This window comes from Equus caballus, chromosome 23 (genome assembly GCF_041296265.1).
Source record: "Equus caballus isolate H_3958 breed thoroughbred chromosome 23, TB-T2T, whole genome shotgun sequence".
NCBI lineage: Eukaryota > Metazoa > Chordata > Mammalia > Perissodactyla > Equidae > Equus > Equus caballus.
The window spans coordinates 63,150,509-63,163,419 of NC_091706.1; the positions used below are offsets into that span (position 1 = coordinate 63,150,509).

Sequence of the window (12,911 nt, forward strand, 5' to 3'; positions counted from 1 at the left end):
TCACTGGGGTGTAATAGGGTAAATTATTAGACAGGTAAATAACCTGTAGTCTCATTTATTACTATTTCATTTTTTTCTTTTCAGGCGCATATTAAATTTCCTATTGACTACCCATATTCACCACCTACCTTCAGATTCTTGACCAAAATGTGGCACCCCAACATTTATGAGGTAAGAAACGTCTATCATGAATTTCTCTAAAGATGTTTTAGATACCATCCTTTAAAGTAGTCCCTGTATCTCAGTATACTGTGGTGGTTATGCTGTAGCCACAAAGAAGTATTCATGGTTTCCCACTTTTAGTTAGCAGTCTCTAGTTGTTTAAAGTTGAGGATAGTTTTGTAATACTGGCGTATAGTACAGTTAATTTAAGATTGAGGCTTTAAACCTTTGCTGCTCATTGCTAACATTATAATGCATATGTGTTAACATTTGCATTTTTTAAATTTAGTAGATAAAGTCATACAAAGTTATTTGTGTGCCTGTCCTCTAGCTTCACAGCAGGGGTCACCTGTTGCTATGATCAGAGATTCAGCTTTTTGGGGGGATTTATCCTACTCCATTTGGACTGGCCTTCTTTCAGGAGTTGCTGCAGAGCAGTTGAGAGCCTCTTTTGGAATAAGTCCAAGGTGAGGTTCTTCTACTGAACAAGTTCACATGCCTGGGGGAATCATTTCTAGTTTTGTTGAAGAAATGTCCTTAGCTTTGGGCTAATCTATAAGGATGCTAGAACAATGCTTTGTGTTTCTCAGGATAATTATGTCAAGGCCCACTAAAATATTCCTTGAGTCCAATCCTTTGCCATTCTGTAATCTTTCTGATTGCAATAGGGTGCTGAAGTGGTCTCATTTTATTGTAGCTGCGGCCCAAGCATTAAAATTGATTTTTAAAATTTGCAGCCTTGGTCATGTAGTTCTTTCTTTTTGGCCTGGTGGATATTGGGAAGTGCCTTTGCTCCAGAAACAGAGCTACATGGCCTCTAAAATGTTTGTAGGCAAGAAATGGAGAACGTACTCTAGGCTCCTGAATTTGGATGTCAGTCTGTATAAATTAGCACACTGGAGCAGCTTTATCATTTTTCACAACTCTCTTTTTCTGTAAGGCTTTAGTTTCTTTTCTTTTTTTTCCTTCTTAAAAGCAGTACAAACTGGTGCTCAAAAGGTGCTATGCAGTTACATTTACAGAAATAAGCTCTCAGATTATTGGGTTTTTCACTATCTTTAGTATTTGATGTAATCATAATACAGATAAACAACACTGAATACTTTATACTGTTTTCTATAACAAAGTTATCCTATTGTAGGAGAGAGACTATAGAAATGATTCACTGTTGCATAATTCAAACTGAGTTCAGTACACAGAAATATTTTTATGTTTCTGTTCATTTGATAATCAAAAGTTCTTGCCTTTAAAACTATGTAGTATATATAGATTTTAGATAGCAAGAGAGAAGTGAGAAGACTCAAGCTTTTGTCTTACTAATGAGAACTAATTCACCTTAAAGCCATATATACTCTTACCTGTTTCCATCACAGCCTAATTCCCAAACCCCTCTCAAAAAAGAAACGAGCAACAATTGCAGCAAAAGGAATAAAATATCTAGTAATAAATTTAACCAAGGAGGTGAAAGACCTATACAAGGAAAACTATAAGACATTACTGAAAGAAATCGATAATTACATATAGAAATGGAGATGTTCCATGCACATGGACCAGAAGAATAAACATAGTTAAAATGTCCATACTACCTGAAGCAAACTACAGATTGAGTTCAATCTCATCCAAAATCCCAGTGACATTCTTCACCGAAATAGAACAAAGAATCTTAAAATTCATATGGGGCAACAAAAGACCCCAATAGCCAAAGCTATCCTGAGAAACAAGAACAAAGCTGGTCGCATCACAGTCCCAGACTTCAAAATATACTAGAAAGCTGTAGTAATGAAAACAGCATGGTACTGGTACAAAAACAGGCACACATATCAATGGAACAGAATTGAAAGCCCAGAAATAAAACCACACATCTATGGACAGCTAATCTTCGACAGAGGAACCAAGAACATACAATGGGGAAAGGAAAGCCTCTTCAATAAATGGTGTTGGTGAAGCTGGACAGCCACATGCAAAAGAATGAAAGTTGACCATTATCTTTTTCCATACACAAAAATAGACTCAAAATGGATCAAAGACTTGAAGCTGAGACGTCAGCCCTAAAGGATCTTTTCGAATACCATGTCCACTCAAAGGAAAAAAAAATAAACAAGTGGGACTTCATCAGACTAAAGAGCTTCTGGAAGGCAAAGGAAACCAGGATCAAAATGAAAAAACAACCCACCAACTGGGAGAAAATATTTGCAAATCATATATCTGACGAAGAGTTAATTTCCATAAAATATAAAGAACTCAAACAACTGAACTACAAAAAAACAAACAGCCCAATCAAAAAATGGGCAGAGGATATGAACAGTTTTCCGAAGAAGATATACAGATGGCCAATAGGTACGTGAATAGATACTCAACATCACTAATCATCAGGGAAATGCAAATCAAAACTACACTTAGATATTATCACCTTACGCCCATTAGAATGGCTATAATCACCAAGACAAAAAATAGCAAATCTTGGAGAGGTTGTGGAGAAAAGGACACACTCATACACTGCTGGTAGGAATGCAAACTGCTGCTGCAGCCACTATGGAAAACAGTATGGAGATTTGTTCTCAAAGAATTAAGAATAGAAATACCATATGATCCAGCCATCCCATTACTGAGTATTTATCCAAAGAGCTTGAAATCAACAATACAAAGAGACTTATGCACGCCTGTGTTCATTGCAGCATTATTCACAATAGCCAAGAAGTGGAAGCAACCCAAGTGTCCATCAACTGATGATTGGATAAAGAAGATGTAGTATATATCTACAATGGACTACTACTCAGCCATAAAAAAAGACAGAATCATCCCATTCACAATCACATGGATGGATCTTGAGGGTATCATGTTAAGTGAAATAAGCCAATGACAAACACCCTATGATTTCACTTACTTGTGGAATTTAAACTTACAAAGAGAACAGTTTAGTGGTTACCACGGGGTAGGGGGGTGGGAGGTGGTCACAAGAGGTAAAGGGGCATACTTAGATGGTGTCTGACAAAAAATAATGTGCAACTGAAATTTCACAATGTTCCAAACTATTATGACCACACACACACACACACACACATACACAAAATTTAAAAAAAAAAACAGGAGAAGGATTCAAAACTCTGAAGGAAGAAAATGAAGCTAGATAAACTCCCCTTTCCACTGTTTTTTATTTTTTACCACTTAGGTAGGCTATTTTGTTTTGTCTCTTAAGATTTAGCATTGGATCATTATTTTTTAAAATATTTTTCACATTCATAATAAAATTTAAGTATAAAATAAGGCATGTGTATCTTATAAATATGCACTTGTTTTCCATGCCATAAATATTTTGTTTCTCAAGAAGTGGTAAGTCATAGTTAGGAATTAAATTTGATGTGTCAAAAGGGTCATAAGAGACTCTTCTCAATCAGTTATTTACCTTTGTTACACTCTGGAAATGGTATTAAAATTGAACTTTTTGAGAGCCCATGTTAGTATTTGTTATTCTAGAGATTGGGGCTCATGGTTCTTGGCCAAAGGGATATTCTTGGGTGTTGCTCTCTATTCACCCACCAATGTTATGGTAGAAACCATACGACGACAGTGGACGTCGAAGTCAGATTGCTCTAGTCACCAAAATGTTTACTGCAGAGTCATTTATAATAGAATTAGTGATGGTGGGGTGGGTGGGAACAATGTCAGCAACAGCAAAACAAAAATACGAAAGCAAAAGCTTAGTCAAATGCCAAAAGATGGGAATTGGTGAAAGAGTTTTTATATTAACCTCATGAGCATTAACAATAAATATTATGAAGACTGTTACTGGTAGAAGATAGTTTATTGTGTCAAGTTTTAAAAATCGCAAGAGCTTTGGTTACAGTTTTGTTAAATACATCCATGTTAAATACATTATTCCAGCCCCAAATTTCATATGAGTGAATTTAATTATATTAACACTTCCTTTGTCTTTGCCATGTTTGTGAAATTTATAAATATCAGAGGGAAACCTGAAGAACTAAAGAAATTTAATATGAACTTGTCATCAATGATTGTACTGCACAGTCTACTCCTTTCTACCTCATACGTTGAGTGAGCTTAAAAATAGTTTCCTGGTTATATGTTCCTGCATGCTCAGAAGTAGACAACCAACGAACCCCATTTGCTCCACAAACCATGTATTAAAATGAAGTTTTCATGCACACTCTCTTCACTGCAAACTTCACAGCTGTGGCAGTTCAAAATCTCACTGTTCTTTAGTATTTATTTTAAAATTTTTTGTTATAATAGAATAATTTTTAGAGTAGTTTTAGGTTCACCACAAAAGTGAGTGGAAAATATACAAAAGTATTTAATATTTGTTGATCCTTTAAATACTAGTGAGTTGTATAACAGTATGGAGCTTTATTAAAAAAACAATAAAGACTGATGTTTTTTGAAGGAGTATACAAATCATTTTTCCTGTATTGTGCTCTTAGATAAATGTTACCAATGTAGTCATGAAATAAAGGTTACAGTAAGATGGTGTATTTTAGGCTACTTGGTAGCTGATATGAAAATATTTTGTTATTTCACTTAAGGTTCTAGTTCTGAAATTATTCTTGATTGTAGACCCAGATGATTCTCAAAACATTATGCTAATCTTTATAGCCACCAACATTGTAAGGATGTAACCATTTGGCTACTATTCCACTATCATTAGGGCATGGTATTTTTAAATGTTACTGTTTTAATAATGATTAAAAATAGCCTCTACTGTTTTAATATGCTTTTCCCAAGACATGTTGTCTTAGCTTGGGCCGCCATAACAAAATACCATAGATGGGCTGGCTTAAACAACAGAAATTGATTTTCTCACAGTTTAGGAAGCTAGAAGTCCAAGATCAAGGTGCCAACATGATTGTTATCTGGTAAAGACTCTCTTCCTGGTTTATCTCTGTGTCCTTATATGGTTTGAGGAAAGAGAGCTAGCTAGCTCTGGTGTCTCTCTAAAGGTTTTTACCAAGTCTGTAGAGGCATTGCTTTTCGGGATAATAAAATTTAGGCTATGTAAGTGGTGAGTGGGCCTAATTACACATAGTTTATGATCTTTGTAATTATTTAGGTGCATGATACGCCATTAGGAGTAAAATGGATGAGACCCATAATCAACTTTTCAAAAACTGAAAGAACTGGATGTATCAAGAGATCCTTTACAATAAAGCTGTAATTATAAATTACATTTTAATATTACTCAGAAAAAGACCAGGTAAAAGCAAAGATACTGTATTAGCTAGGGTTCTTCAGAGAAACAGAACCAGTAGGGATATATACAGATACATATAATAGAAGATATAGGAATTGGCTCACATGGTTGTGAAGTCTGAGAAATCCCACAGTCTGCCCTCTGCAAGCTGTAGAACCAGGAAAGCAAAGAGTAAAATTCAGTCTAAATCCAAAGGCTTGAGAGCCAGGGAGCTGCTTGAGTCCAAGGCCAAGAACCAGGAGTTCCGATGTCCCAGCTCAAGAAGAGAGAGAGAAATTGTCCTTCTGCCTTTTTTGTTCTATTCAGGCCCTCAAGAGCCTAGATGATGTCTGCTATATTGGCAGGAGCCAATCTTCTTAGTCTACTGATTCAAATACTAATCTCTTCCAGAAACACTCTCACAGACACCCTGAAATAATGTTTCACAGATACCTGAGCATCCATTAGCCCAGTCAAGTTGACACACAAAATTAACCATCACAAAAAACTATCTTTTTCTAACATTCCTCCCTTGCCATTCATATTATGATCTTTTTATATTCTAGGTACATCATTATGTTCATAGGGGGTGTAATTTGACTGGAAGTACATTTGAGTCCTTGAAATAGCCGGATGTTTTTAAGAACTTCTTCCCTTCTTATTTGATAACAGTAAAATTATTTTTAGATGATAAAACAAATGGTAGCTCAGCTGGTTCTGCTTCACCTCCTTTGATGATTTAACATACATTTCTTTCTCTGATTAAATTATTGTTATTCTTTTCTCTGTTTAGTGGAATTATCTTACAGAGCTGCTGTGGTATTTCTGTGATTCTCTGAGAATTTATTTTAATGGTCATTTCACCCAGGAATCAAGTAATGAACCAAAGAAATCCCATTAGAACTGATTACAAATGAAGTTGTAATATTGCATTCTCTGTTGATCTTTCAAGACTGATGATCTTTCAAACTGTTTAAGTTCATTATTATTAAACTCATTTCATACAAATTTTAGGTATAAAATGTAAAAATTCTATAACATTTGGAGTAGTTTTTATTAAAATGCTTTGATTTCAATGTCTAGGTGTTATAAACATACTAAAAATATTAAATTTAAACCCACTCGTTTACAAAAATTATTTTGAAATAATTTTAGACTTGAGTTTCAAAAATAGTACAGAAAGTTCACATATACCTTTTACTCAATTTCCTCTAATGTTAATCTTATACGACTGTGTACATTTATCAAAACTTTGGTACGATACTATTAAGTAAACTGCAGATTTTTATTTGGAATAAAGTGTAGATTGGGGAATTTAAAACATATTACTTGTCCTTAGCTGCTCTCTATTCCTTTAGTTGAGACAAACTCTGTTTCCGTATTGTGTTATTAAATAACCAGAAGCAACATGCTTGAACTCTGTGATCTTAATTAATTCACATAAAGGTGCTGAATGCTGTTAAGATTTTGTTATATTATCTGTATTTATTATGTTAATTTTTAAATGCATTTGATAAACATTTAAAATTTACATAATTTTACTCAGTGGCCTTTAAGAAGGGACCTGAACAAAACGTTTCTGTTTTAATTCATTGAAAGATTCTGCAAATGAATATGAGTGCCTTCTTATCAGCTAATCAGAAATGTCTAACCTCATTTTTTTTGTTGCTTTAGCTACTGGGATAAATTGACATAACTTCTCTTTGGTACCTGGTAAAATTATGTTTGTTTTTTTTTTTTTTGCTGGGAAAGAGTTGCCCTGAGATAACATCGGATGCCAATATTCCTCCTCCCTAAAGCTCCAGTACATAGTTGCACATTCTAGTTATAAGTCCTTGTAATTCTTCTATGTGAGCTGCCACCACAGCATAGCTACTGACAGATGAGTGGTGTGGTTCTGCACCCAGGAACCAAACCTGGCCGCCAAAGTGGAGCGCACAGAGCTTTAACCACTAGGCCAACAGGGCTTGTTCTATATTTGTTTTCTTTCAGTTGTTTTTATCATTAAAACATCATCATCAATTGACTGCTAAAATATTCTATATTTCTAAAACATTAGAGAAAAGTCTTGTAGAATGTTCCTGTAGAACTGCCAAAATCTGTGTGTGAGTTTCATCTTGGTTTATATGAACCAAATGAATAAGAAAGTCAACAGAAACCGGAAGATTCTGACTCTGATTTGGTGTTGAAATTTTCCTAGCAAATCTGATTTAGTCATATACATTGTTAAAGGTTTGAACTCTGTTGTGCTTGTTTAGATTTAGATTTTGCTTTTTTCCTTAAAAAAATTTAAATTAGAGGGGCCAGCCCCATGGCGCAGCGGTTAAGTTTGCATGCTCTGCTTTGGCAGCCCGAGGTTCGCCAGTTCGGATCCTGGGTGCGGACCTACTCACTGCTTATTAAGCAGTGCTGTGGCAGGCATCCCACATATAAAGTAGAGGAAGATGGGTATGCATGTTATCTCAGGGCCAATCTTCCTCAGCAAAACAAAAAGAGGATTGGCTGCAGATGTTAGCTCACGGCTAATCTTCCTCAAAAAAAAAAAAAATGTTAAATTAAGGCACCAGGTTGCTATATGAGGATATATGTATCTTAAGAATTTAACTATAGGTACGTTAGCCACCATTTAGAACATGCTATTTAGGCCACCACATTTTTCCTTTCTAGAGCTGGGCTCTGGTTTCTAGATCATTTGTGACAAGCGGCATTTTATGTATATTTATATAGTTATATTCATGGATTTGCAGACCTTTGGCATTCTCTCTGATTTTAAGGTATGGGGAAGAGACTTCTCTAGGCAATAATGTGCCTAAATTTGGCTGCATCTCAGAATCATGTGAAGTTGTTAAAAATAAAGAATACTGGTGATTCAGTTTAATTGGATTCGTATGGGGTGTAGGCCAGATAGCCTTCATTTTACATTTTAGAATTGCTTTTCTTGAGGCCTGGAACTTCCCCCCAATTTTTTTTCAATAATTTATTGAGGTGTGAAATTCATGTACATAAAATTAACTTTAAAGTGGACACAATTCAGTGGCATTTAGTACATTCCCAGTGTTGTGCAACTACCACCTCTATTTGTAAAGCATTTCTTCCACTCTAGTGTAAAACACCTTACCCGTGAAGCAGTTTCTCCCCATTCCCATTCCCCCCTAGTCTCTGACAACCACCAGTCAATGTTCTGTGTTTACGTATTTATCTGTTCTGGATATTTCATATAAATAGAACCATACAATACGTGACCTTTTGTGTCTGGCTTTCACTGAGCATAATATTTTGGAGATTCATCCGTGTTGTAGTATGTATCACTACCTCATTCCTCTTTATGGCCAAGTCACATTCCATCATTTGGATAGATCACAGTTTGTTTATCCATTCATCTATTGATGGACATTGGTCTGTACCCACCTTTTGAATATGTGAACAGTGCTGCTGTGACCATGTGTATGCATATACTTTACTTGTTTAAGTACCTTTTTTGGTTCTTTTGGTTACATACCTAGGAGTCAAATGGTAATTCTGTTTTACTTTTTGAGGAACTCCCAAATTTCTACAGCAGATGAATGATTTCACATTCCCACTAGCAATGTACGAGGGTTCCAGTTCCTCCATATCCTCCCTCACTCACACTTGTTATTTTCCCTTTTTGTGTTTGTTTTTATTATAGCCAGTCTAAGGGGATGTGAAGTGATATTTCATTGTCATTTTGATTTACATTTCCCTAATGACTAATGATGTTGAACATCTGTTTATGTGTTAATTGGCCATTTATGTAAGTATCTTCTTTGGAGAAATGTCTGTTCAAGTCCTTGGCCCATTTTTTAATTGACTGCTTTGTCTTTTTGTCTTTGAGTCGTAGGATTTCCTTATATGTTATGGATATTAAACCCTTATCAGATGTATGACTTGCATATATTTCCTCCCATCTGTATAGGTTGTTTTTTTCATTTTCTTGATAATGTCCTTTACGCAAAAGCTTTTCGTTTTGATGAAATGTAGTTTATCTTTTTTTTTTTTTTACTCATTGGTCATGCTTTTGGTGTCGTATCTAAGAATCCACTGCCAAATTCAAGGTCATGAAGATTTACCCTTAGGTGTGTGTGTGTTTTTTAAGAGTTTTATGATTTTAGCTCTCAGATATTTGTTCTATTTTGAGTTAATTTATATATGGTGTGAGTCAGGAGTCCAACTTCATTCTTTTCTTTTTGGAAGTCCAGTTGTCCCAGCATCATTTGTTGAAGACTGTTCTTTTCCCATTGATTGGACTTAGCATCCTTGTCAAAAATCAATTGGCCTTTCACAAGATTGTAAACTATCATAAACTCAATAAAAATTAACTTAAAAAAAATCAATTGGCCATGGATGTATGGGTTTATTTATGAACTTTCGATTCTGTTCCATTGGTCTATATGTCTATCATTATGCCAGTCCTAAATTGTCTTTTTAACTCTGGCATTATATAGTAAGTTTTGAAATCAGGAAATGTGAGTCCTCCAATTTTATTCTTCTTTTTCAAGATTGCTTGGCTATGTGGGTTCCTTAAATTTCCATATAAATTTTGGCATCAGTTTGTCAATTTCTGCAAAAAGAAAAGCTGGATTTTGATTGAGATTGAACTGAATCTGTAGATCAAGTTGGGGAATATTGCCATCTTAACACTGTCTTCCTGCCCGTGAACACAGGATATTTTTCTGTTTATTTAGGTCATCTTTAATTTCTTTGAGCAACGTTGTGTAGCTTTCTGTGTATAAGTCTTTCACCTCCTTGGTTAGATTTATTCCTAGGTGTTTTACTCTTTTAATGCCACTGTAAATGGAATTGTTTTCTTTTTTTTTTTTTAAGATTTTATTTTTCCTTCTTCTCCCCAAAGCCCCCCAGTACATAGTTGCATATTTTTAGTTGTGTCTCCTTCTAGTTGTGGCATGTGGGATGCCACCCCAGCATGGCTTGATGAGCGGTGCCATATCCGCGCCCAGGATCCGAACCAGCAAAACCGTGAGCTGCCGAAGCAGAGCGTGCGAACTTAACCACTTGGTCACGGGGCTGGCCCCTGGAATTGTTTTCTTAATATCCTTTTTAGATTATTCATTGCTGGTGTATAGAAATAAAACAGATTTTTGAGGGGCTGGGCCTGTGGCTCAGTAGTTAAGTTCACACACTCCACTTCAGTGGCCCAGGTTTCGCCGGTTTGGATCCTGGGCGCAGACTTAGCACCACTCATCAAGCCATGCTGAGGTGGCATCCTACATAGCATGGCCAGAAGAACCTACAACCAGAATATAAAACTATGCACTGGGGAGCTGTGGGGAGAAGAAATTAAAAAAAAGATTGGCAACAGATGTTAGCTCAGCTGCCAATCTTTTAAAAAAATAACAGATTTTTGAGCACTGATCCTGTATCTGGCAACTTTGCTCAATTTATTAGCTTTAGTAGCTTTCTTCTGAATTCTTTGGAATTTTCTTTGTCATTTGCGAATGGAGATAGTTTTACTTCTTCCTTTCTGATTTGTATGCCTTTTGTTTCTTTTTCGTGGCTAACAGCTCTGCCTGAAGCTTCCAGGTCAGATAGCAGGTCAATAGCAGGTCAAAGTGGGCTTCCTTGCTTTGTTCCTAATCGTAGGGAGGAAACCTTTCACCATTGAGTATGATGTTAGCTGTGGAGTTGTTGTTGTTGTTGTTGTTTGGGGGAAGCCTGGCCCTGAGCTCACATCCATGCCCATCTTCCTCTGCTTTATATGTGGGACACCTACCACAGCATGGCTTGACATGTGGTGTGTAGGTCCGCACCCAGGATCTGAACCAGCGAACCTCGGGCTGCTGAAGTGGAACATGCGAACTTCATCGCTGTACCACTGGCTCGGCCCCAGCTGTGGGTTTTTCATAAATGCCCTTTATCATATTAAGATAGTTCCTTTCTATTTATGGTTTCAGAGTGTGTTTATCATGAAAAAGAATTGGGTTTTGTCAAATCCTTTGTATCAGTTGAGATGCCCATCTTTTAAAATGTCCTTCTAAGTACAAATCTGTTTGTTATTCTACTATTCAGAAGTGTTATTTATACACGTACTAAACTCTAAACAAAGTAACGTACTCCTCTGGCTCAATTCTTGTGCTGTTTTTCGTTCCAACTGGGTTCTTTGCTATTTTGGTAGGTGGAATAATGGTCCCTCAGAGGTGTCTTCATCCTAATACCTGGAACCTGTGATAGGTTAGGTTACATGTTAAAGAGGAATTAAGGTAGCTAATCAGCTGACCTTAAAATAAGATTATCCTGGATTACCCGGGTGGGCCAGTGTAATCACCAGGGTCCTTTAAAGTGGGAGAGGTAGGCAGAACATGAGAGTGAGAGGAGATGTGACTTTGGAAGAAAGGCCCAGAGAAATGCAAGATTGCTTGCTTTGAGGACTAGAGGAAGGGGGCCAAGAGCAAAGGAATGTGGGTGGTCTATAGAAGCCAGAAAAGGCAAGGAAAGGGATTCTGTCTGAGAGCTTCCAGGAAGGAATGCATTGCTGCCAACACATTTGCTTTAGCTCTCTGAGAGCAGTGTCAGACTTTGACCTACAAAACTGTAAAATAATAAATTTGTGTTATTTTAAGCCATTAAGTTTGTGGTATTTTGTTACAGTGGCAATAGAAAACAAATAGAACTACCTGAGCATATTTTTTTCTACCATTTATGATATTGGTTTATTTCTCCAGGCAAACTCATGTCTAAATTTCCCTTGGGTTGTTAAAATTGTACTCATTATTCAAGGTGCATCTCAAAGCTTCGTCAACCACACCAGTTCCCAGGTATCCTCTGTCCCAGTGTACTTAGCTTTTTCTCCTTTCTGTCATGCTTTTTTACCTTCCTCATAGCATCTAACAATAATACAGAGTTTTAGAATATAGTATTTGGTATTGATTTTATTAAAATTTTATTTTTCCTTTTAAAAATGTTTTATTATCTTGATATAGTTGTGTATTTGTGTGTAAGTCTAAATTTGGGTTGTATGTGTAAGATTATTGCACTTTATATAGTTAGACCTCTAATTTTTTAAAAATTTGAATCTTATCTTTCATTTTAGACCAAAAGATAGGCAACTATATCCCACTCAGTCTTGTCTTTTCTATTGAATAGCAGTCTGTATTGCATGTGGAAGGCAATCCATATGGGTTCCACTTAAACTAAATATACTTGTGGATTAGGTCCTATAATTTAAATTTATGAACCAAAATATCATAACCATAGTGGTGACTGCTTCTGTCCATATACTGAGGGAGTTATAATTGAGTTGTTACAAGGCATAGTTTCAGTTTATGTAAACTATAGTTATTCAAACCGGTGATTGATATTAAAGGTGATTGTAGCATCTCTCTAGGCAGATTTTAAGTGAGGTCAAGTTTTTGTTTGTTTCTTTTTATGTATTTTAGGTATAGATGTGTCTGAAAATAAGGAGTTATTTAGTTGCTTCTCAAGACTGTCTTGAATCTTGACTTAACCATGTTTGTCTATTTCTATTTTTAAAGGATTTTTTTAAAGATGATGCTACAGACATACTCTTTATTTTTAAACTAAGAAATGT

The 12,911-nt window shown here is 35.9% G+C and overlaps 1 protein-coding gene across 2 annotated transcripts in view; it reads left to right on the plus strand.

The window, feature by feature from the left end:
• The window catches only part of UBE2R2 (ubiquitin conjugating enzyme E2 R2), a 113,511-nt gene that overhangs the window by 78,193 nt on the left and 22,407 nt on the right, over nt 1-12,911 (plus strand). For both annotated transcript variants that reach the window (XM_023627482.2, XM_070248772.1), the window contains exon 2: nt 85-171. In XM_023627482.2, coding sequence (XP_023483250.1) covers nt 85-171 — 87 coding nt within the window. The remainder of the gene's footprint in view (nt 1-84; nt 172-12,911) is intronic.